Source organism: Nomia melanderi, chromosome 12 (genome assembly GCF_051020985.1).
Source record: "Nomia melanderi isolate GNS246 chromosome 12, iyNomMela1, whole genome shotgun sequence".
Taxonomy (NCBI): Eukaryota; Metazoa; Arthropoda; class Insecta; order Hymenoptera; family Halictidae; genus Nomia; species Nomia melanderi.
In genome coordinates this window covers 6,076,775-6,099,782 of record NC_135010.1, presented here as the reverse complement: position 1 = coordinate 6,099,782, position 23,008 = coordinate 6,076,775, and the positions used below count along the sequence as shown (strand labels likewise).

Here is a 23,008-nt window from a genome sequence, read left to right as displayed (position 1 = left end):
ATTGTTATCTATTTCATTAATGTAACAAGGGATAATGTTTATTCGATGATTGAAGGTCGACTTTGGCGCGACATGAGATAACATTTTGAAAATATGTACAAGTTTGTGTACGTATATCTACAAATTTAATTATCTCTCGTAACTTTTTACATTCCTTGGAAATTACTTCGTGTGTACTAAGAATAAAATGTACAAACGTTTAATGAAACAAATGTTTCTTTTGTTTAAAAGCTATATTATACAAAGTAATAAACAGATGATTGATATATTTTAATATTTTTTTAAAGAATAGATTTGTATTGCTTTTATAGTTTATTTATAAAGTTACATTAAAGGGGGTCTAAAAGATAAAGCAGTTGCAAAATAGCTAGAAATATAAGATAAAAATTTAAGATTCATAATTTCTTATATAAAGACACATATACGCGAAAGAAATTTATAATAAAAGATATTAATCTAAATGTGTGTTGCATGTTAAGAGTAACAAAACTGTTAAATTGTATGACTAAAATTGTTAAGAAATTGGTGATTATTGAGAACTAAGAAAAGGAAGAAGTCAGAATAAAGAATCAAAAATTTGTTAAGTGCAACAAAGTAAAATTAATAATGAACAATATGAAATAAAGAAAATTAAAAAACATGAAAATTTGGAGATAGATTAAAAGATAATTTTTAATAGTATTTTCAGTAGTTATTTAACATTTATTACTTTAATATAAAAGTATTTGTAATATTTATATCAAGGCAAAAAGCCATGAAAATGTATTATTTAACCTTAGGATTAATTCAATAGTATTCACAGCTCATTTAATATTTTTTTCATACATTCAACGTGTTAACTAGAATAGTGCATTTATAGATCCCCTTTAATGTTTATAAATTATACAATTTGTGTACAACTAAAAATAGTATAATAAAACAATTATTTGAATTTTCACGCTGCAAAGTGAAATAACTAATTGTAAAATCTTTTTGCAAAAGCTAACGAATTAGAAGTTGCGCCAAAAATACGACGTTATTAAACATAACAAATTGGCACAACAATTAATCTGATATAAGTGGAAATTAAATTCACTTACACATAGTACGACTTGTAGAATAATTTTCATTAGATTATTTAAAAGTTAGATGTGCGACATAAACTTAAAGTTCCTAATATTCTTTTTATGCTCATTCTTTCAGAATAAAATCAAATTTTCTATTATATTATACATTATTCCTGAAAAATGAAATAAAAGGAAGGAAGGGAAAAAATAATTATAATATTTGAAAAAGAATTTAAAACCCCTGATTAGGGAATTTATGATAATTACGTAGTTTGTACTCAATATAGATAAACCACTACATTTTTTATAATAATATATTTGATTATGAATTGTGCAGAATTGTAAGTATGTTACATATTCTACAACGTTACCCATAAACTTTTTTATAACTTCTTTGCAGCGGAAAACTCGTATCTTAAATATTAAAGATACACATATAGTTATAGTAATATATACCGTTATTTATACAGCCTAACCTCTAAGTAGAGCCTTATAGACCACATGATTTCGTTCCTTCTTTCACTGCTACCTCAATAGAATTTTATCGAAGTCCGTTGTATGTCACGAAATAAAAAAGTATAATTTACCTCGACACAACGCCTTACTTTCAATAGTTCTACATACTTGTAAAAACCGAAAACTGCATACTTCATTTTTCAATCCCCTTTCAATAAATGTGCGCGACGCTTTCGTATCTTAATTTCATACAGTAATAATGATAAACATGTACATTCCTCATTTTTTTTCAAATTTGAACATGTCACTTCACGTAGATGATACGCATTACAATATATCAAATAATCTGATGACCGTATATGAAAGGAGCATCATATATAATAATCTACAAAATTTAAGACTTTCTTTGTTCAAACGATTTACACAAGGATACCAGCCTCTCATGGAATTTTGCTTTGTAGCCAAAACCGTACGCGATGCACTTATGGTCCCCTGTTTTTATCACTAAAAACTTGAACGAAAACAGTATTTGCAATTACCGTAGAGTGTAATCAGTACACTATTTAAGGGGAATTGTTGAAGACTACAAAACACATAATACATAAATATTAAATTACTTTTTGTCCCGATTCACTATTACTGGAATAAGTTGTGCAGACACTGTGTAGTCAAATTCACAAAAACTTCTAATTTTCTTGTGTCAGGTTATTTTCTTCTCTTTGTAGCATGTGTATTTATACAATTCTATTTAATCCCCGTTTCTATTGTGTAGCAGTATCTGAAATGCTTTGCCGCCACGTTGCGTGGAAAGGAATTTTTAAGATTTTAACACGTGTTTTGGGCAATGCAGTTAATAAGAGTTTTTGAAGTTGTGGTAACGGTAATATATCCACTTGCGGATTTGTTAAGTTTGGTTGTTTATCATCACCTGAAAAATAGAATTATACATATATTATATAGATACATATGTAAAATAATTTGTACATGTGTATACATATTTTTGGAAAGTACCTTTTTGATTGTCATTTTCATCTTCTACATCTTCAATTAATTTTAAACAGGGCACTGGTTTTAAAACTGGTATTGAATCACCAGTAACTTGCTTACTCATCAAATTACACTGATCAACAAATAATTCGGTAACCCTAAGTAACTCGAGCGTAACGCCCCATACAAAATGTGTCAAATTATTCGACAATTCAGTAACACCGCCAAGCACCATGTTGTTAGACGTTGCGGACTGAGATATGTAGGTTGGTATAATTAATAGCCTTTTAATATTTTTACAATTTGCAAGACATTTGTCGAAGCCGTTTTTCACATCGAAATTGACCAATTCCATTTGACTTAAATTTTGTAATTTAGATACACCCTCTAAAATATCAAATGTGCAACACGAACCTTGCCCTTTTTCAAGCCTAAGGCGCTCCAATTTCTGTAGTTTTATTAAAACGGTGGTACCAAATTTATCTGGAAAGTCGGAACACTCTCCTAATTCCAATGTTTCCAAATTCGGTAAATTCTGTATAATATCGATTTTTTTCTTTCCAAGTTCTTTAACAGACGTTAAACTCTGTAATACACATTAAATTTAAATATGGAGAAATATAATACGATAATTGATGAAAAAGAAAAAAATTTTAACGTATCTATTTCACTTACAAGTTGCGTTAAATGCGTTAACTCTTGTAAAGGCGTGAGATCTTCTTGTAGAGACATTCCGCTTATTGCCTTCAGCCTCAACTCTTGGCAACGTTTAAGATTTCCAACTGACTCCAAATTTAAGGTATCGCATTTTATTGACATTGCACTCAATACCTCCAACTGGGGACAGCTACTTATAACTTCTTCCACTACCATCACAGGACATCTACACAATTCTAGTTTGACGAGACTAGTTACACGTGGTATAACTATCAAGAACTTTTTCCAAATGCTATCGGATTCGCCCGCTACAAGCATTTTTCGTAGATCTAAATGTTGAGTACCACGCCTTTGCAACGTATCTGCTAAACCATCCCAATCTGTTACTTGACTATTTTTCATTCGCACAGTTTTCCACAATGAAGGATGTGCAGCTAAGTCCCTCCACATTTTACACACCCTAGCAGCTCGAAGTAATTCTTGAACCTTAAGATACTGGAATATACGTAGTAACGCATGATATCCAGCACAGACCGAATCCATAAAATGTTGTTGCTGTTCTGTTTCCTGTTGGTTTTGCTTCCTTCTGCAAATATTAAGATAAACTTATTGTTAAACACCTTTCTCTTAAAGCTAAATCGCCTAAAAACTATTCACTAAGGGTATCGTTCGTCATATACGAAACATTGGTTATGATTTTCTAAAATAAAAGAATGACTGTACATTACTATCAGAATTATTCACTATTTTCCTTAGTATTAAGCAGTGAATATCAATTTTTAAAGAGGCTTTTAAAGGACCAATGATTTACAACAAGGATGCCAACAATCTTATACCATATCGAATATGAAATACAAGTAAAAGCCTCTGAAAAAAGTTTTAAACGTTGAAAACTCGACGTGGAATAAAATAAAATGAAGGTATAGAAACGAAAAAGCAAACGTAAACAGGAGGTTTAAATAATGAGGAATAAGGACTGTAGGATGTTTGTGGGAAAACGCACTAAGAGTTTTTTTTTGTGTTTCAGCTCGCACATGTCTTTATATCTGTAAATATAAAAAGTAAAAATGAATTAGATTTTTTCCACTGAAGCACTTATCAGTAGCTGTATCAGTAATTGTAGCATGAATGTAATAAATATATTAAAAAATTAGCCAATTTTCTTCCCATTTTAAGAAACTTGAGTAAATCTACCGGATACAGGCTTTTACATTGATACTACAAGTACACAATACCTGCAAGAACCAACGATATGTGATTGTTTTGTTCATTTTTCACACGTCTCAAAAATTTGGCCGCATTTCTAAGAAGCTAAGGCAGTGTGCTTCGATCACAAGATAAAATCAAATTCATTTTCCACCTCGAACTTTTATATTTTCAAATATAATAAACATCAGTATATATTGCATTTACAATGGCATTCACGTAAATTTTGTATAAATCCTCTCTTAAATACTTAATACAACAAAACTATAAAGACATCCTAATGTAATGAAAGAAACATTAAAAAGAAAATCAACCGAATAATTACTACACGCTAATGATAATCAATTAATTATCACATAAATAGCACACGTATGTTGTAAATACAATATGTACAAAGCAACTGCCAAAACCTCAAAAGAGAGTTGCCTTAACTTGTCTGGAGAAAATGTTTAAAATAAGGAAGTAAAAAGAAATATGTTGGTGTGTTTGAGAAACAAACACTTACTTGCTACTTATTTTAATAGTACCCAAACTAGTTGTGACTGACTGAGACGAATCAATTTTATCATTGCTAATTGTATTTAAATTATTTACTAACGTCGTCCTGTCAGGAGATTTATTAGTTGTAACTAATTTCTCGGGTTCTACTGTATGATCTATCTTTAGATTAGATCTATCGTTTTCTGATTTATTTACACTTAACGTTTCTGTTTTATTACTGTTATTGCACGTTTCTTCTCTTTGTTCCTCCACAGTACATGCAGTGATTTCTGTACGTGTAATATCTTTTGATATATTCTTATCATTTAACTTATCGATATCCTTGCCTAATGAATTTGTCGCAGTACAGTGTGACCTTGCGGTCAATGAATTTTCAGCGGCGTTTGAAATATCGGTAAACGATCCATCCTGAAGTATTGGAGGTTTATCACCAATTTTATCAGGTTTCACTGTTATAGCTGGTTGAACAGCCATGGCATTATTTTTTGGTACAACAATGTATTTTTTGCCTCCCATCAGTGCAATATTTTGAGCTGGTTTCGGTAAAGTTCCATCGTGACTTTGTAAAAATTCATTTTCTGTCTGAGAATACCAACTGCTCTCTTTTTTTTCTGAATTTGAAGGAGAATATGTTGCTGAAGGAGGTACTTTCGTAACTTTAGTAACATTTCGTAACTGTGAATCTGCACTGTCGGATTTTGGGATTCTTTGCAATTTTGGTGGAGTTGAATTTGCTTGATGCTTCGTTTTCGCATTTTGCGTGCCTAACATACTAATCGGTATCAGTGGAGGAGGTGTCAAAGATGGATTTGTTTGAGATTGCTGAGATTCATTAGTATCCTGCTGACAGTTCTACAACAAAATCAATATATTTAAAGCTTATACTCTGTCAGTCGAGTTGCTGTTATTACTTAAATGTTTTTTACTCAATTTTATTAGCGTATATCTAATAGATAATGAATTCAAAACTCAAACGTAGTCTATGCATAAAATTAAATTTGAAGTTAAGCATCAAATTATTTTTAAAATTAAAAATATTTTGAACATTACAATGATAAATCGAAAAGACTGATTTGAACTCGTTATAGGTAAGAATCCTCTATAGTTATAAATAAAACATACCTTGCAAACGTAATCATCATTTCCCGCGAATTCCATACCATCAACACATTCAGGATGATATAAACACAGACACACGCTACATTGTAAGCTCGGTATCAACCCCATACTCGTTGAACATCTTATACTGCACGGTTCTTGAACTTTGGGCCTGTAAGATGTGCGTTGATTGGGGACAGGGATTAAGGAATGAAACACAAAATTTAAATAAGGGACATAAGGATTTAAAGGATAAAGGATATAGTTATGAAAAATATAGAAGGAAAAGTTTAAACTGCTTCAGAATAAAATCTCGAACTCTATAATTATGTATACTTATTATACAGCATGCATTTTTACAATTAATAAAATTAAATTTATTTCCTCAAATAATGCAAGATCTAATTGTTCACTTGTCTACTAAAGCATAATTTATGCATGAAATTATTAAAAGTGATTTTGTATAAATAAACATAGAACATATTATTTCACTAACAAAACAAAAGAAATATCTCTGTACCAATACAACTACTAGAAGATTGTGTATGTATGTATATATATATATAAACAAATGTGTATGTATTAATGATCTAGAATTGTACATAGACCTTTTCCTTTTTGAAACATTTTCTTTTTCTTAAAATATTTTCAGATTTTAATACTCAAAATTTCTGGATAGTAAATATAATGAATGCACATGCTGTAAATCCTTCATTGGACCTTTTTAAAGCATGTTAAACATGATTATTGATCATTAATAGTGATTATTAAGTATTAATCATGTTTAACTACTAAGCATTTCGGATACCCTCGAATATTGCAAATTAATCGCGATCGTACTATATAATAAATATTATGAAAAGTAAAATAGTCAAATACTCACGTTAGTTGTCTCTTGGGCTTAGGAGGTGGTGGTTTTTCTACTATTTGCTGACTTCTTCTTGTGCTTGTGGTTCTTTGAGGTGGAAGCATCTCGCTTTCTTCGGAAGATTTTATTTCTGCTATGCATATATAACACAGGTTTTTTAGCAAAATAATACTTTATATATCCAAAATTATATAAATAAAAAAATCCATTTATTCGGAGAAAAATTTAGTTAATTAATGTATCAATCTAATTTATTAAACAGTATTTTTAAAAAAATATTTTAGACAATAACTGTAAATAAACTACCCTACAATAATCATGCGACTAATCAAGAATACCCATTTATAAGTTTATAAATAAGTAAAGTAGTAAAACAGTAAAATGAAAAAACAGCAATTTCAAATTAATATAAATGCATACTTATTTGTGGAGTTCTCTTTCCAGGCACTTTGACTTTAAACCCTGTAGTTGGAGTTTTCGGTGATTTAGCTTTTGTGGGCACAGATACAGGAGCAGCCGGTGGTGGTTCTGCAGCCCTCCTTCCAGGTGTACTTTTCTTATATGCAAAGCTTTTTCTGGAAGGAGCTGTTCCCATAGATCCCTATGACAAAATAAAAATTATTAATCAATGAAAAATTATAATTTTTGTATGAACAATAAAATTACATACTCTCATTCTTTTTGCATCTCGAATAATTTCCTTCTCTGGATCATCAATGCCAATTGGTTCTTTGAAGAACGTAAAATTATCAATAGTTAACTCTTTCGTATTAACTGCAAAAATGAAATTAATATTGCTACACTTATTTTCTAATCATATATATTTTGAATAGATTATTATAAATCACACTTACGAAATTCTGCAACTTCTCTAAAACTTCTCACTTTCTTTCCCTTTGGTGTATAGTAGTAAATATCTGCCATTCTTTTGAGGGTTGAATCAGTACTTGCTCTAAATACTAATTCTCGCTTCCAACCATATTTGAAAGGTTCTTTGAATGCAGGATTTGTCATATCAACAGTCAGTTTTTGTTTTGCTGTACTTCCTGGACTAACCCCACGTGCCATACGACCTTTAGATTTCTGCGATGTTGCTGGACTACTAGTAGCAGATGAATTTGTAGACTTAATTGAAGCTTCTTCTGTTTTTTGTACTTCTGTTTCAGACTCCATAGTATTTGGTAAACCAATCGAATCCGTTTCAGATTTATCAGACTCCTTTTCCTTTTTTATCTTATCTATATCTAATATATGTTCCGAATCGTAACTATGCATCCTATTGTCATCTGAATCATCATCGTTCCTTCCATCAAAATTTTTTCTTGTACTATATCTAAACCGTTTTGCCAATTGAGCTTCTGCTACTTCAGCTTCAGCTGCAATAAATTACATAAACAATATCTTTTAAATTTGTAAAATTGCATTTATTAGATATTTCCATGAAGTGCGCATTCAAAACCATTAAATAGAATAAAAACCTTTTTTAGTACTTCAGAAATGAATTTTTCATGAAATGTAAAATAGAGATTTAATAACCAAACTCAAAATTAACAAGTTCTTAAAATAAATCACATTTCATACAAACTTACATAAATGTATTTTTTATAACATTTAGTAATATTTTGAACAAAATATATGTAAATTCAATAAGTGTAATAGTAGACAAAAATTCTGTTTACATCAAAATACCTTTGTCAAAATAAACCCTCATATGTATTTGATATTATACAAATCTACACAATTGGACAATACTTATCTTCAAATTATTCATGTTCTACAAAATCTATAAAATATGTAGAATAATTCTTCAAATTAAAGTATTCAATCATTGCTACTATGTTAATATTTTTCAAACCTATAGATTTTGTTATGTCAGTACATTTGTCCTATTGAATATGCGGTTGCATGTAACTTATCACGTATTTCATATAAATAAATATTTAATTGCCAAGATAAATGTATATTCTAATTATACTTCTATAATCTATTAAATTGATTAGTTTAGTATCTAATAAAATGACATTTATACCGGAAGCATTATATCAAAAGTGTATGATCCTTAATCTTAAGAGTTATTTCTTAATAACATTCAAATCCAATTTCTTTTAACTTAATTATCAATTAATGTATACAAACATAATCTCACAATATTTCTACTGAATAATGGAATGCTCTTCTTTGAAAATATAATGCTTAAAGAATATACTAAAGATATTATAATTCTCTGTGATAAAGATATGGTCTGCGCATAGGATATAGCATAACAACAATGACCAATACCAATTAGTTTTCTCAGAACGTGACTTCCTGTTTCCATTTCATTATCTCCCTGTACATCGAATCCATTGAATTCCATTGACTCCTCAGAGCTAACATCATCGGGTTCCGAAAGCTTCCGCTTGCGTCCTTTTGTACTTGTATCACTTTCAATGGTACTAGTTGAATTGGCTTTGAATTTTCGTAACTTTCTTCTAACAACCGGCGGCGGACTCTTTTTCGGTGAACTTTTAACGTCGCCGTTCACTTCTTGACAGTCCATTTTTATAGTTGATTCAACTTTAATTGGCATCTCTTCAAACTCCAGCATTTCAGTCATTTCTAGGTTAGAATTCTCGCGCACCTCATCGGCGTTCCCGCCATTCACGCTGGCCCCGTCCATCGTGAGGCCCTTTCGGGACCAAACCCTTATGCCGCGTGCTTTAACAAATGACGCGTGAAAAACGTTAATTTTACGTTACCCGACACTTCGTATAAACTCCATTCAACGTATCCTCGCATAAGCACCCGTTCTACAGTCCCCTTGCGTCTGAGTAGCACGATCCCGCGCTCATCTGTCCCCGAATGCGCATAACATACGCGCAGACACCACTACGCGCTATTTACACAACCGTCAGGTTTTCTCTCGATGGGATGGGTTTTGCTGCTTGTCATTACTATCATGCTACCACATCACACACGTATTTTGAAACGAACAAAAAAACTGTATAATAATGAAAATTACTTATCGCTCCATAAATGAGACTTAGATATAGCCTTCAACTTAAAAACGACAATAGCTTCAGAGAGACACGGAGCGTCTGTAAAACACACAACCGGAAATGGCCGAAAAAATATGCTAAAGGTGCGTTTACAAGAAGCATATATTTCAAAGTAAAGTATCACATGTAAACTTTTATGATCATGAAAATCAATGAATAGTGTTTTTCCTATATAATTATGCAAAATGATTCATTCGTATTGTAAAAATATTTCTGACCAGTTTATAATATTGGTATTTAACATATATAAATAAATAAAATTCTACAATACTGTATATCCTGAATCCTGATCTTATATGCATATATGCATCTTATGTATATGTATCTTAAGTTATGTTTCGTTCAATATAATATGTATTTTAATGTTTAACTATATTTTTCAAATTTGTGTTTCTATGAGGACGCTGTCTTTATACTACACAGGAGCAGCGGTTCTCAATTTGGGAATATACCTATGGTGGATTATTATAGTCGAACCATGACGAAATTACTGTGTGAGAATAAATGGGCACATACACACTCTACGCACTTGCATCTTCGATTTCATACACTAATTCGAAGTAAAGAAGCGGAGTACATCCGTGGCGCACAGTGAAAATAGTTTAGAATTGACAGTTTCATATTGTTCATTTTATTCTATTGTAATTGTTAATTGAAAAAACTATTAATTAATAATGACAGCTGTTTAAAAGAAAATTTAGATCTCACACGATTCCATATACAGGTAAATATAAAATTAATCCTTGTGTCTATCTTGTCATCTATTTGATATACGATGTATTTTGCGATTTTTTAAGAATGTCGTTTTGCTAATTAGTATTTTATACTAAGTAATTAACATTTAGAATTGTAATACTTTATTTTTTTCATTTATCGTGTATTAAAACTCATTATCAATTCTTACGCGGATAAACAAGATACACCCCAGATAGGCCCATACTCACTTATTAAAAAAAGAGAGCGTTATAAAGTATTCTTATTAGTTCTTGAACTGTGTATATTCTATATTAAAATTAAATTATTGACGCTGCCTTTTTAATCGAAATTAACATATATAAAAATTAATAAACGTTATGTTATTTTGATTTAAATGAAATTAAATATGTTTATATCAAAATATCAACATGATTTTTTAATTAACATTTGTTATGTAATAAAGTTTTAGCGGTATCAGTGTTATGCTTTGTCATTAGTATTATAAATACATATAAATGTAAAATATGTCATATTATAACAGTTCCAAGCGCATCCTTCAAATGGAGCGTGTTTTGAAAGCTGTACCAGCAGACTTAAGAGTAAAAATGGAGGCACTTGTGCATGATTTAACTTTGGCATTGGAAGAAAGCAGCAATGGTGTAAATGTCAGACGCCGTTGGGGTATCAGAAGGAGAGCTCGTTCGACAGGCAATATTCGTAAGTGTAAGGAACAAGAAATACGAGGAATATAATTTCTTTTTAGAGAAATATTTATTTAAGTATTTTGTAAGCTAAGACTTTATATAAATATACTTTAAATAAAAACTATCATCGAAATTCAATTCTTTTATGCTAATCAGATTTCCATAAAATCAGTTCCAGTCTATTTCTAGAAGACAAATAGTGGACTGTTATCAAGACTATCCTTATTAAAACCATACTTTAGTACACAAAGAAGTCATATTTTACATATCTCTGAAAAGTAATTTTGGAAACGTGAAAAATAGTAAAAAGGTTTTGAAAGTAATATTTAAGCAATTAATTTTTATTTCAGCGTCACTGAATGTGAGCAAACACTCAGATGACAGTTCATCTTCAATTTGTGACATTCACACTCCGAAAAATAATGTTACATCTAAATATCAGTCGGACAGCGATGATACAAATCAGACAAAACGATTTGCACGTTTTTCAAATTTAAACAATGTTAGTAATATCGAAAGTGACTCTGTCAATGAAAATTTTGTACCGAGAGTAAATCCAAGGCGTAAAAGGAAATTTAAAAGAATGACTATAGATTCAGAGTGCAATCCATCAACATCTCAAACAGTTACAATTATGTCTACAACACTTGGAGATAAGAAAAGTATTCTTCGAGGGGGTTATGAAAATAGATATGGAACAGTATGGTAATGTATATCATAGTATATAAATATATAAAAGTAAAAGAAAAAAAATCTGCATATATAAGAAATTAACTATTTGGGGAACTTGTTTTCTATTGTAGGTGTGGAAAACGTAAAAGATCATGCAGGGAACGTTCAACAGATTGTGAAATGAGATCACTAAAACCAAACAGAACTACAAAATCAAAAAATCGTATTAAAATTCAAAGTGAGGATGCTATCGATTGTTCTAGAATATCAAGTTCAAGCATCTCATCAAGTGATTCGGAAGCTGGTTTGATCACAAATGATGAAGATCGAGAAGGTATTAAATTAGATTTTAAAAAATTAGGCACTATAATTAATTAATTCGTTTATCATTAGGAGATGATGAACAGTCAGATTGGAATGGGGAATCTAGTTGGTGGGATGATGGTGACAGTGCTAATGAAGATAAAATTGCTACAGATATAGCTTTTCAAATGCTGTTACATGGAAATTTTGACCATGCAACAGATAAAGGAAGAAAAAGTTACAGACAAAGGATTCAAAGAATTCGAGAGGGTCTCACTGGAAGAGAGATTCGCGCTGGTCGCCGTCATGTTGATAATAAGCCTGGATATTCAATTATTACATCGGCCAATGAAAAAGTGTCTAGGTTTTTACAGGATCCAACCCAAAATGAGCTTAAATTACATCCAATGCGTCAACCGGAACGAGAAAAACTTCGTAGACTGGCAAACTTATATAGTTTAAGTTTAAAAGGAGATTTAGGATGCCCAATTCTGTATAAAACTCGACACACTACACAAGCCATCTGCATAGATCAAATCCCATTAAAACGATTTTCAGATTACAAAAGATTAAGAAGAACTCCACCAAATACACCAAATCAAGAACCAGTTATACATAATCAAGAATATCAGATTTGTTCAACGAGCTTCGGGTCACAAGTAATAACTCCTACATCAAACTTAGATTCTATGCAAGCTTTACCAAAATTATCCCATGTGGAATGGGATTCAAATAGTATGGATATAGAAATCCATGGAAAACCAAAATTTCATGATTTTGGACATTCAAAATCAAGTTAAATGAAGCAAAATCCTTTTTTGTTAATTTTGTTTTTTTAAAATAAATTATTTATATGTATAATTACATATGGGTTTTGCATAATACTTTTTTAAAATAAGGAATGTATAACTGGAAGTATGTGACTATGCTATGTAAAAGGTTACAAACATTCATAATACATTACCTATGTTCCATTCATTCTCAATGTGATAAAAGTATTTAATAGATTAAATTGCTGAATTCTTTAATTATATGGTTCATGGCATTTTACTTTAATCATTCACTTTTATTTTATTTAATATAAATTACATAAAATATCAACATTAAAATTTATTCATACCTTTACATGTAAATATTGTGTAACAGATGTTTATACTATGAATTCTAAATGAATATCTATTTCTTGTTACTTTTAATTAAATGTTTATTATATTCACAGTTCATTTTGTGCAAGCACAAAAGTATACAAGAACAATGGAATATCCAAATTGCAGTACATACTAACCTAACACATATAATTTAATTTATGAACAATTTATTTATTCAACGTACAAAGTTATGTACCTTCACCTAATTTTTTATTAGCTGCTATTACATTTTCATTAGCGATCACTTGGAACTCTTGAAATCGTTGCGATACTCTTTGGTTCATCTTCAAATATTTTTCCATGCAATTCAGGGCACACTTTTCCTCCTTCGACTTGATATCCCGAGTAGTAAAATCATTAATGCAATCAATAAAACAAATTTCTGATAATTTGTTATAGGATGTCAGGAACTCTCGAAACTGTAGTACAAAAATTTTAGTCATTAAGGGTCGTCATTAATCACAATTTATTTCTTTTATCGCGATTAAAAATTTAATAATTTACTATATCTCACATTCATAAATACATATTTCATTTAATATAATACGAGGTGATCTTTTTATAAATAATGTTTTGTGAAGACACCACAAATACATACAGTTTTAATTTGCCCAGAATCCACATTTGCAGGAACCTGCATTGCCATTATAATAAATAATTTACTTTCTAATCTTTATACCACGCACTAATAATTTATGCACCTTACGAAGTTAAAGAAACTGTGACGTGATAATTGTTAGGTTAGGGTAAAGTAACTTATGTACACCACGTGCACAAGGTATACGCGTGCACATCGAATTGCTTGCAACAAGAGAATACCCGTCTACCCTTTCATATATAGATATCGATCAAGTACTCGAATACGGTCTTTCCTTAAAACATCTGATAGGCTGTATTTACAAATCTCTAATCCTAAAACTATCTAAATTTGAGGTTTAAATGTCTTAATTCACAGTTGTGCATACAAAACCTTTTTGTGTTATTAATTCTTAAATACACGTATTTCGGAACACATTACAACATTTGCTTTTTCAAAAAAGTATTCGTTTCAGGAATCAATGATTGTGAAGTAACAGTGTAATTAAACTTAAACAATCATAAAATATGAATTTTCATAAAGTACTGATTATTATTAATTATGAAATTTACTCAATTCTTAATCAATTTGGTAATTAATATCTTTCATTCAAAATCTAACCAAAAATATTAAGGGCAATAAATTATTCAGAAAAACCGATTACAAAATTCAGACTAACAATTTAGATCGCGGATATTATTAAAAATGAAAAGAATAATTATTTTTTGTTAGATTACAAAAATTAGCCGTGGACGAGAATAAAGGGCATAGCTGGTAAAAATTGAGCAGATGTTTCCTGTCGACAGTTGACCGCGGTGCATGAACCACAGTGGGCCGAGTCTTTATTTCGGTTACATCGAAGCGTTTATGTTTTCTTTAAAAGGTGAGCAGTAAATAAATAGTTTCATTTTATTTTATTACATAATTCTTATATTAAAATATGTTTAATTGCCTATACAATATTTTAATTTTTATTAAATACATGTTTTCAATTTATTATAAGACTAAAGTTTTATAATTAAATCTTATGCTGTTTATACACAATTTTAACATTTGAATGTGTATCATTTTTCATTACACTTATATGATAGTAATTTCTGAAAAGAATTATTGCTTAGATGTTTTTCTTTTAATTTGTCGTTTTTATTTCCGAATGTAAATATTGGTTACGATAGTGAGTCAAGAACAGATGACAAACGAGGGTTCATAAAAACAATGAAAAATTTCAAATACGTTATATTGCGCTAAACTACACTTGAACTTTTGACGTAGTCGGAATGTAACAAACAAATGTCTCTTTTTACTTACATTGTGTTTACATAAACATATTAATAATGATCTGACATGAAAGTTTAATCAAATTTCACAAGATTTCAAAATTTTATCCATAAAATATTTTTCCTTTTTAATAGTCACACATCATAATTGTTTATTTACACTGCTGCTGGTATGGTTATTTTTTTTAAATATTGTGTCGAAGGTAAATTAATATACGGAATTTTGAGCAAGTACTTCACTTTATACATTATAATTTGAAATATTTTAAATTTCATCGAATTTTCATCATCGGTTACGTGTATCTTCTACCCTACCATAAGTAAATTATTGGAGGAATAAACACTGTTTTCTATAGATGGCGCTCCCTTCCACTTTTTCGAACTTATTCGTATGCTATGATTTACATGTAACAGTTTCAAAATCAGTGGTACATGTGTCTTTTTGTAGCGTTAAACTGTCAGTAATATAAACAATTAACATTACATCATGATTTATTAAACAATTATTAAGTACCCATTGGCATTGCATATCATCGATTTAAAACTTACGAAATTATTTGTAATATTAAAATTTTATAAATTGTAGGCAATCGATCGAATGTAACGATATACGATTCGAATGATCAGTGTTCGCAATCATGCCTAATGACAATCGAAATATTCCTACAATCGACAGAAAATCGAATTTCACACTGGGTAAAAAACCGCCATCGGTAAAGTCGCAAAAAGGGCAATCGGCGAAAATTACTGTAAAAAATAGAACTCTGCATACTCAGAGAAAAAATGTACTAGGCAATTTAACAAGAAAAGAACAAAACGGCGGGAACATATCTTCTCAAAGGAATATTACAGATAAGAAAGAAACTGATTCCAAAAGTATAACAAAGTTTACGGACAAATGTCCCAATGACATGGATTACGATAATAAAATTGCTGTGTTGCGTAAAGAAATACAAAACTGGAAGGTTAACGAAATTTTAACCTCCAGAACTGGAGAAAGATTCATTGCAACCCCTAGTGAACATCGAACTTTTAGTTACGGTATTGTTAATTAAATACAACATTTAAACTAAAAATAATTCTATTATATTTATCGTTAATTACAAATATATTTTTTATTATTTGCAGTCGCTTCGGGGGAAACCACAAAGAGGCAGCGAAGTCCCAATAATCCTCTTAAATCCGTCAGGACGTACGTTGACTTCCCCGCTGTAACGTGAGTACTACTCTTCTCTTTTTTTTTATTTCTGGTGTGGATTTAAAACTATAGTCGAGTCCATGGAAGAATCGACCTTTCTTCTATAAGCTCCCTTCCGACTTCATGATTTGAAAGTAAATACTACAGCCACATCAGACTTAATTGGCTGCTCAAGGCCATTGTGAATGGTTACCCCCATTATTCTGTTTGGCTAACCAGTTGCTCCATGTTCCACAAGCACGGGCATCATACGAATATGAAAGGAATAATAATAACTTTCAGGCTTTAGCAGGCTCTGCGTACGCTCGACAATTTGAAACAAAAATTTCCATTATATTAATCGACGAAATATTTCTCCTTGTAATTAAGAAAAATTTATAAAATGTTACATTCGAAGTGGAACCAGTAAATAGATAAAGGAAGGCAACATATAAAACAGTTTCCACGAAACGTACTCTTTTTTTGGCTCAAATGTAAATTCCCAGTGGAAATTAACATATTTAAATCGTTTATTTTATACTAAACACGAATATTTTTTTTCCGTGTCCGAGTATTTTTAATTATATTTTATTCCATAATATAATTTTAATACATATCACGGTATCCATCGGAGATGCAAAATACTTATATGTCGCGCCCGTTTAAATGCAACTTATCGGATAAGTGAACATTTTTTATCGTACCGCGAGTGTGTGTTTCTAGCAACGTGACTAAGGTAAGTGAAGAACACATTTATGAGAAAGAAATTTGCCCGTAATACAGGATTAAAGACCACTCGAGGCTACGCTCGGATGCACGTGTGTGTTTCCTTCGCGTACGATAAAACGTGACCGAGTCGATTGTCATGCGTCGAACAGCCAAGAAAGAGGGCCGGGAGTGTCTTACGTAAGTAACTGTAAATGAAGAACGATGGGAGAGAGACACGAGCTGTGTATCTTCAACGATGCAAGTAAATACACACGCGGCAAAGGACTACGTCATTCTGGAATTTTCGAAAGTTTCGTCTAACCGGTTTTCTGATTGCAGACAGTCAGGCTCGTTCGGCTCGCCGGTGGCGCTCGTATCCAGACTAACCTCCGCGGATCATTTAACGTCGTTATCTCGTTTACTTACCCGTGGCAGCATATTCAATCTTTCATTCATATTTCCCTCGCAACACACGATTATCCATTAAAACTTTCCCGTAAAACTTATCGAATGGATAAATCTATAAATTCGACACGGCCAAGCCGCGTCTGAAATCGCTACAAGAGTTTCCCACTTTCATTCGAAGCAAATGGACGCATTTCAATTTTCCCGCTCGACCCGTATGAAACCCTGATGCGCGATTAATTAACGTGCACGGCCGCGCAATTTTATCGAGAGAGAGAGAGAGAGAGAGAGCGAGGAGGAGAGGCCGTTGGATGCCTGTTTGGCAGTGCCGTCACGAATGAAAAATGATAATGAGCACAGTGCTGTAGGTTAGTGAGAACAATAGCCACTTACGCTAATCAACGGTAGGCGCATGCCGCTCGCGTTCAGTAGTAAAAATATTTTCGGCGATAGCTTCGTGCACCGAATAACAAGACAAGCCATCGCAAGGCATCGCCGAATTCGTCCCCGACCATGAAGTCGTTTCTACCTAGCCGTCGTGACTGAAATTTTTTTACCGGCGGCGCGCGCACTGGCGTCCCGTCCGCCTGTCATTTCGCCCGACGCAAGGGCTCGTGTGCGAGGCTTTTGCTCGTCGTGCGAGTCACCGTGGCCCCCGAGGACATTCGTCTTCGGACGGGCTGCGAACGCGTCGTCGGAGTCTCCCCTCCGACCGCGTGTTAATAATGGAAACGAGAAATAAAATCGAGATGGCCTCAAGGTCCGCGGGTAAACGAGACTTCGAATGCGGCCAGCTCATCCGGATAATGATGTAGGTTAGGTTCCCAGCGACCGTGTATCGCAAAAATCAACATTCTTCGCGAAGCCAGGGTTCGCAAAAACCCCGTAAACCGGTTTGCCTCGTAAATGGCACACGAGCGTGCGAACGGGAGGACAGAACGGCGGAGAGAAAGACCGAGTGAGAGTAAAGAAGGCGAAGGAGAAGAAGCCGATCCTCTCTCGGACGCTGATTTACAGTAAACCAATTTCTCAACGATACATACATGGATGTATATTCACCGAAAAGGAAGAGGAATTATACTATAGACCATCGACTATCTCAATTGGTTTCCTCGACACTAGAACTACCGAGCAGCTAAACCATCTTTTTAAAATGTCTTTATAAAAGCTAAAACTGTGAATTTATTAAGATTTCAATTGGCTTATGTTTCAGTTTAGATATTACTAAATCAGTTTCATTAATCATTTCTTAAAGAAGAATCTATACCTTTGCAGCAATTGTAGAAGAAGCAGTTAGGAATTGGTCATTTTCACCTATCTGGTAGTTCTAGTATTAACACTTGTTACATACACTGGACGTGTGAAACGATCGGTACTGGCAGAAATAAAATGAATCCCAGTCTTTGCTAAAGTTATTTCTCGACGTAACGAGAGCATGAGCGTCGACTTCCGTACCGTGTACAGCCGATTCATCGTTCTTAACACGTTGAATGCCATGGGGGTCACCGGTGACCCCTAACCAAATCGAATTACCATAGTTTATTCAATTAAATGGCGATTATTTGAAAACACTCATATATTACGATTCAATCAAATGATTTAATATTATATCTTCACCATTTTGTGTATTTTTTCTCATGAAATCGTGTGGCGTTCAACGTGTTAACAGTTATGGACGTTTTTCTGATTCGTCAGCCAGTATTTCTCTCTCTCTCTCTCTCTCTCTCTCTCTCTCTCTCTCTCTCTCTCTCTCTCTCTCTCTCTCTCTCTCTCTCTCTCTCTCTCTCTCTCTCTCTCTCTCTCTCTCTCTCTCTCTCTCTCTCTCTCTCTCTCTCTCTCTCTCTCTCTCTCTCTCTCTCTCTCTCTCTCTCCCTCTCTCTCTCTTGCTGGCTGCGTACCGCTACGCGCAACGTTGCACGCGAAACAGCTTCTACTCTCAATGGTGTCCGGGGAGCCAGGATCGTCGGCGGACATGAAATTCCTGTGGAGAAAGCGTACTCGAACACCAACCCAGATCCAGGATGATCGTGAACGCGACGCTAATGCGCCGCGACTAAAAAAAAGAAGAAAGGAAAGAATTCATAACCTCCATTGCGCGATTGCGCGTATAAGCAACGCGAACCATCGTCACCAGCAAGACGGTTCTCGTTACAGAGATTAAGTTCGCGCCGTAGAGATTACAGCTCGGTTTAATCGGATACCAGAGATACGGTATTTTTTTTTCTATTCCATTTTTACGTAACACCGGCGCGACCGTGACGTCAGACTACCCGACGAGTGCGTCCGGGATGCACGGTCGTCGGTGTCGTCGCCGGCGGGCAGACAGACAGACACAGAAATCTCACCGGAGAAAGCATGGGCCGAGCGTAACCCAGATCCAGAACGACAAGGCCAATGTACGGCGAAAGAAAAAACTACTAACGCACGGCGACGTCACATAACCATACGAACGAGTAACAGTATCATAACAGAGAGCCGCTACATACATGTGTGGATACGCGTCCGTGCACGCGTGTTTCTCCTATTTCTTCCCTGAAACGTTACGAAACGTTTATCGGCCTTGACGTACGCGGCCCGACCGCGAACGTTACAAATTTTTCGCTCAGGCTTTTCTTTTCTACGTCGGTTGTATACACCGCGGACATGTTCCTCGTCGAAGGAGTTCAGCAGCACGTTTTTTACGTAACGCTATGCGTAACGCCGACCCGTGACGTCAGCACACTTGGCGTCGCGCCAGCCACCAACGTCGACGCCGGACGCGGAATTCTTGCGAAGGAAGCGAACGCGCGACGGGAGCCGAGCTCCGCCGAGCCGAGCCGAGTTAAACCGGACGACACGGCGTTATAGCGTTGTAGCACGAGGCGGCAACGTTGCGAGCGTCTGTTAGGTTCAAGGGTACGGAGTGGAGGTTGCTCGTCCCGGCGGCGACCGACCACCGACACGGCCCGATCCGTGGAGCGGTCGGACGCGAGAGCCCGACGCTTTCATCCAACGGGAAACTCCTCTCGAAAGATCCGCCGCGAGAAACCCCCTTGGCGCGCGTCACTGGCTGCGCGTTTTCGGCTGCACGTATTCCCGTTCGGAATGCAGACCGAGCTAGATGTTCCTAGCGTACGAGTGTTTGGGGAATTTAAAAATGTCTCCCCTGCTGCCGGCCTGATCCTGAACCTGCGACGCAAACCGGCGTCCCTCTTTCTCTCTTTCTCCGGTGTCGCTTATCTTCGGACAGCTTTTTCTGCGATGTTTACGATGCATTTAACGCTCAGGCTGCCGGACAGTCAAGGCGACTGGCTTGTAGCTTCTAATAAAGAAAGACTGCGGGAGCGCTGTCCCGAAGATTTCGCGCCAGTTTCGTTTTGGGATGTATAATAATCGTAATGACGGATTTGGTAGTTGCGTAGGTGACGTAAAGGGAGTTTTTGATTAGGTTTACTTTTCAGGTATTTAGGTGAATTGAAATTCATGGAGCTTGATTGTTTCGTAACTCTTTGCGATTCTTACTTTCTATATGCGAGATTAATACTAGAACTATCAGATAGGTCAAAGTGATCCATTCCAAATTTCTTCTTTTATAATTATTGAAAAGGCATAGATACTTGTTTCAGAAATTGTTGCGGAAACTGATTTAGTAATGTTTAAATTGATATATAAGCCAATTGAAATGATAATACCTACACATTTTTGGTATGAAGAAATTTTCAAAAGTCAGTTTAAGTACTCGGTAGTTCTAGTGTTAAATTTTTTACAAAATGTACTCATCGGTATGTGCATTTATTATATGCTATTTAAGATCTACGGATCCTGATAATCAGATTTGTTATTTCGAAAAATATAGATTGTAAACTATACAAACAATTGTCAAATTAAACTAATTTTACTACACTGAAGAGTATTGTTCGCAAAACTAGGAACATAACAATTTTTTACAATAGAACAGTAACGTTGCGGGGTTACCAATGGGACAAAGAAAGCTTTCGGAGCTACCTGAACGACAATAGGCGAAGCAACGTTTGGCAAAGAGAGTGCAACTTTCTTTGAAATTTTCCATGACACGGGAAAAACTGAAATCGTTTATTGACCCAAGAATTACATAGGGGAAGAGACCCTCGCGGATAAAAATGACCCTGGTGTACAATTTTAGGGTTGGCGTGTTTCTTTGTGATTTAAATTCCCGTTTTAGGCGGAGGATATATTCACGCTTCAAACTTTCAGTATATAAATATCACAGAGGTAGCAGTTATGTGGAAATAATTGAAAATAAATTGCCATGTAACATTTTCGTTCATCCGTGTTCAACATAGAAATAAAAAAAGATGATGCCATTTAACAGTTTAGACACTTAGCAATTTACGAATTCATACAGTGAATATCGAAAAGTGATTTCAACTGTTCATTCAATTTTCATTACTATAAGCAAACAAATAAATGCCGGTCGAAATTATACGAATTAACTTAAACGTATCGTAGACGAATTACGCCTGCTATAATAACACCTTCCGTACAACAGACAATTTACCACATCTTCAATATTACTATCTATTAAAAGAAAAGAAAACCTCTTCAACGCATTTTCATTCTTCCAAATACATAAATGTTACCCATAGCATCTTAATTCAAGCGTAAAATCGACTTTTTTGAAAATGTGATTGGCGCGGTTTCGCCCTAACCACAGATTCGACCGCAATTTGCAGGTTAATACGTGCTATAAATGCATAAACATCCGCTGTCTACTTATAATTATATCCCGGGCGAGCAGTGGAGAACAAACGCGCACGCAAAGAAAGATTGCTGGTGGCCAGCTAACGAAGCGAATTTTACCACGATCGCCGGCGATCTTCTTCGAGGCATAGAATCTGCTGGCATTGATCCCGCCAGTGAATAAACGCAGAAAGTAGAAAGTCACCGAGTTGGGTACGTCCTGCTGCTGGTTGACCTCGGCCCTGACGTCGAGATCGACGGGAAACGGATTTACAACTCTGACACCGGCGTTTCGCGCCATGGCCTGCGCTGCTGCTGCAGCGATTCACCGAGAGACAGTCATTGTCATGTCTCGTGAAAGCGGCCAGAAAAAGGGACCCGGCATACTGTCGACCTTCGCATCGAACATCCTTCAGGGCGCAGAGATTCTAATTAAAAGGACGAGTACAACTTTCGATCAGCCTTCTTTATGTAGACTCGGTATTGTTTGTACAGGATTTGAATTTACTGACACCGAATAAAATTTACGTTTCTTTTTGAAATGTCATTACTATTATTATTTGTTTGTTAACACGTTCGCTACCAGCATCACAAATATGTGACGGCCGTAATCCTATATTTTACATAATGAAAATGAAATTAGTCCTATAGATATCGTTATTAGGAGTTATAAACTACAATATTATACTTAGGAACTCAATGACTCGTGTCAGTTTCATTTTTCTAATATTTTATATAGAAGATTTATTTGATTGAAGAAAATATTATAATTGAGGAGACTGTCAC

At 34.1% G+C, this 23,008-nt stretch overlaps 4 protein-coding genes across 10 annotated transcripts; 2 read left to right on the top strand and 2 right to left on the bottom strand.

The window, feature by feature from the left end:
- Window positions 1-634: 634 nt before the first annotated feature.
- Window positions 635-9,478, bottom strand: LOC116426104 (uncharacterized). 3 transcript variants are annotated; one of them, XM_031974607.2, is made up of 10 exons: window positions 9,100-9,478; window positions 7,674-8,195; window positions 7,490-7,593; window positions 7,240-7,420; window positions 6,835-6,949; window positions 5,976-6,123; window positions 4,858-5,705; window positions 3,165-3,732; window positions 2,514-3,075; window positions 635-2,430 (listed from the first exon to the last, which is right to left on the bottom strand). In XM_031974607.2, exons 1-10 carry the CDS (start codon window positions 9,476-9,478, stop codon window positions 2,264-2,266), a joined length of 3,594 nt encoding a protein of 1,197 aa, XP_031830467.2. In that variant the 3' UTR covers window positions 635-2,263. The 3 variants fall into 3 exon arrangements, with proteins under 3 accessions (XP_031830467.2, XP_031830466.2, XP_031830468.2); XM_031974606.2 differs by having other exon boundaries at window positions 638-2,430; window positions 6,835-6,952; XM_031974608.2 differs by having other exon boundaries at window positions 640-2,430; window positions 4,951-5,705; window positions 6,835-6,952.
- Window positions 9,479-9,807: 329 nt separating this feature from the next.
- LOC116426112 (G patch domain-containing protein 2) lies at window positions 9,808-13,290 on the top strand. Of its 2 annotated transcripts, XM_076372832.1 has the most exons (6): window positions 9,808-9,940; window positions 10,281-10,581; window positions 11,095-11,276; window positions 11,608-11,962; window positions 12,061-12,263; window positions 12,323-13,290. In XM_076372832.1, the coding sequence occupies exons 3-6, from the start codon at window positions 11,114-11,116 to the stop codon at window positions 13,030-13,032; spliced, it is 1,431 nt and encodes a 476-aa protein (XP_076228947.1). In that variant the 5' UTR covers window positions 9,808-9,940; window positions 10,281-10,581; window positions 11,095-11,113; the 3' UTR covers window positions 13,033-13,290. The 2 variants fall into 2 exon arrangements, with proteins under 2 accessions (XP_076228947.1, XP_031830482.1); XM_031974622.2 differs by lacking the exon at window positions 9,808-9,940 and having other exon boundaries at window positions 10,186-10,581; window positions 11,095-11,270.
- Window positions 13,291-13,416: 126 nt separating this feature from the next.
- On the bottom strand, window positions 13,417-14,333 carry Tim9a (translocase of inner membrane 9). Its single transcript, XM_031974631.2, has 2 exons — window positions 13,979-14,333; window positions 13,417-13,799 (listed from the first exon to the last, which is right to left on the bottom strand). Exons 1-2 carry the CDS (start codon window positions 14,024-14,026, stop codon window positions 13,569-13,571), a joined length of 279 nt encoding a protein of 92 aa, XP_031830491.1. The 5' UTR covers window positions 14,027-14,333; the 3' UTR covers window positions 13,417-13,568.
- On the top strand, window positions 14,211-22,801 carry LOC116426114 (uncharacterized). Of its 4 annotated transcripts, none has more exons than XM_031974628.2 (5): window positions 14,211-14,548; window positions 14,764-14,840; window positions 15,821-16,275; window positions 16,363-16,450; window positions 22,216-22,801. In XM_031974628.2, exons 3-5 carry the CDS (start codon window positions 15,873-15,875, stop codon window positions 22,238-22,240), a joined length of 516 nt encoding a protein of 171 aa, XP_031830488.1. In that variant the 5' UTR covers window positions 14,211-14,548; window positions 14,764-14,840; window positions 15,821-15,872; the 3' UTR covers window positions 22,241-22,801. The 4 variants fall into 4 exon arrangements, with proteins under 4 accessions (XP_031830488.1, XP_031830485.1, XP_076228949.1 ...); XM_031974625.2 differs by having other exon boundaries at window positions 14,690-14,840; XM_076372834.1 differs by lacking the exon at window positions 22,216-22,801 and adding an exon at window positions 16,715-16,869 and having other exon boundaries at window positions 14,690-14,840.
- The last annotated feature ends 207 nt before the right edge of the window (window positions 22,802-23,008 follow it).

Excerpts from the sequence above, each read along its gene's own strand:
- LOC116426104 (XM_031974606.2), bottom strand. The coding sequence starts at position 9,478 with ATGGACGGGGCCAGCGTGAATGGCGGGAACGCCGATGAGGTGCGCGAG. Across the intron at positions 7,594-7,673 it reads TAGAGAAGTTGCAGAATTTC|TTAATACGAAAGAGTTAACT; the intron begins GTAAGTGTGATT and ends TCATTTTTGCAG. Across the intron at positions 3,733-4,857 it reads ACTATTAAAATAAGTAGCAA|AAGGAAGCAAAACCAACAGG; the intron begins GTAAGTGTTTGT and ends TAATATTTGCAG.
- LOC116426112 (XM_076372832.1), top strand. The coding sequence starts at position 11,114 with ATGGAGCGTGTTTTGAAAGCTGTACCAGCAGACTTAAGAGTAAAAATG. Across the intron at positions 11,277-11,607 it reads GACAGGCAATATTCGTAAGT|CGTCACTGAATGTGAGCAAA; the intron begins GTAAGGAACAAG and ends TTTTTATTTCAG. Across the intron at positions 12,264-12,322 it reads AAATGATGAAGATCGAGAAG|GAGATGATGAACAGTCAGAT; the intron begins GTATTAAATTAG and ends GTTTATCATTAG.
- Tim9a (XM_031974631.2), bottom strand. The coding sequence starts at position 14,026 with ATGGCAATGCAGGTTCCTGCAAATGTGGATTCTGGGCAAATTAAAACT. Across the intron at positions 13,800-13,978 it reads ATTCTGGGCAAATTAAAACT|TTTCGAGAGTTCCTGACATC; the intron begins GTATGTATTTGT and ends TTTGTACTACAG.
- LOC116426114 (XM_031974628.2), top strand. The coding sequence starts at position 15,873 with ATGCCTAATGACAATCGAAATATTCCTACAATCGACAGAAAATCGAAT. Across the intron at positions 16,276-16,362 it reads ACATCGAACTTTTAGTTACG|TCGCTTCGGGGGAAACCACA; the intron begins GTATTGTTAATT and ends TATTATTTGCAG. Across the intron at positions 16,451-22,215 it reads GTTGACTTCCCCGCTGTAAC|GTTAATACGTGCTATAAATG; the intron begins GTGAGTACTACT and ends CGCAATTTGCAG.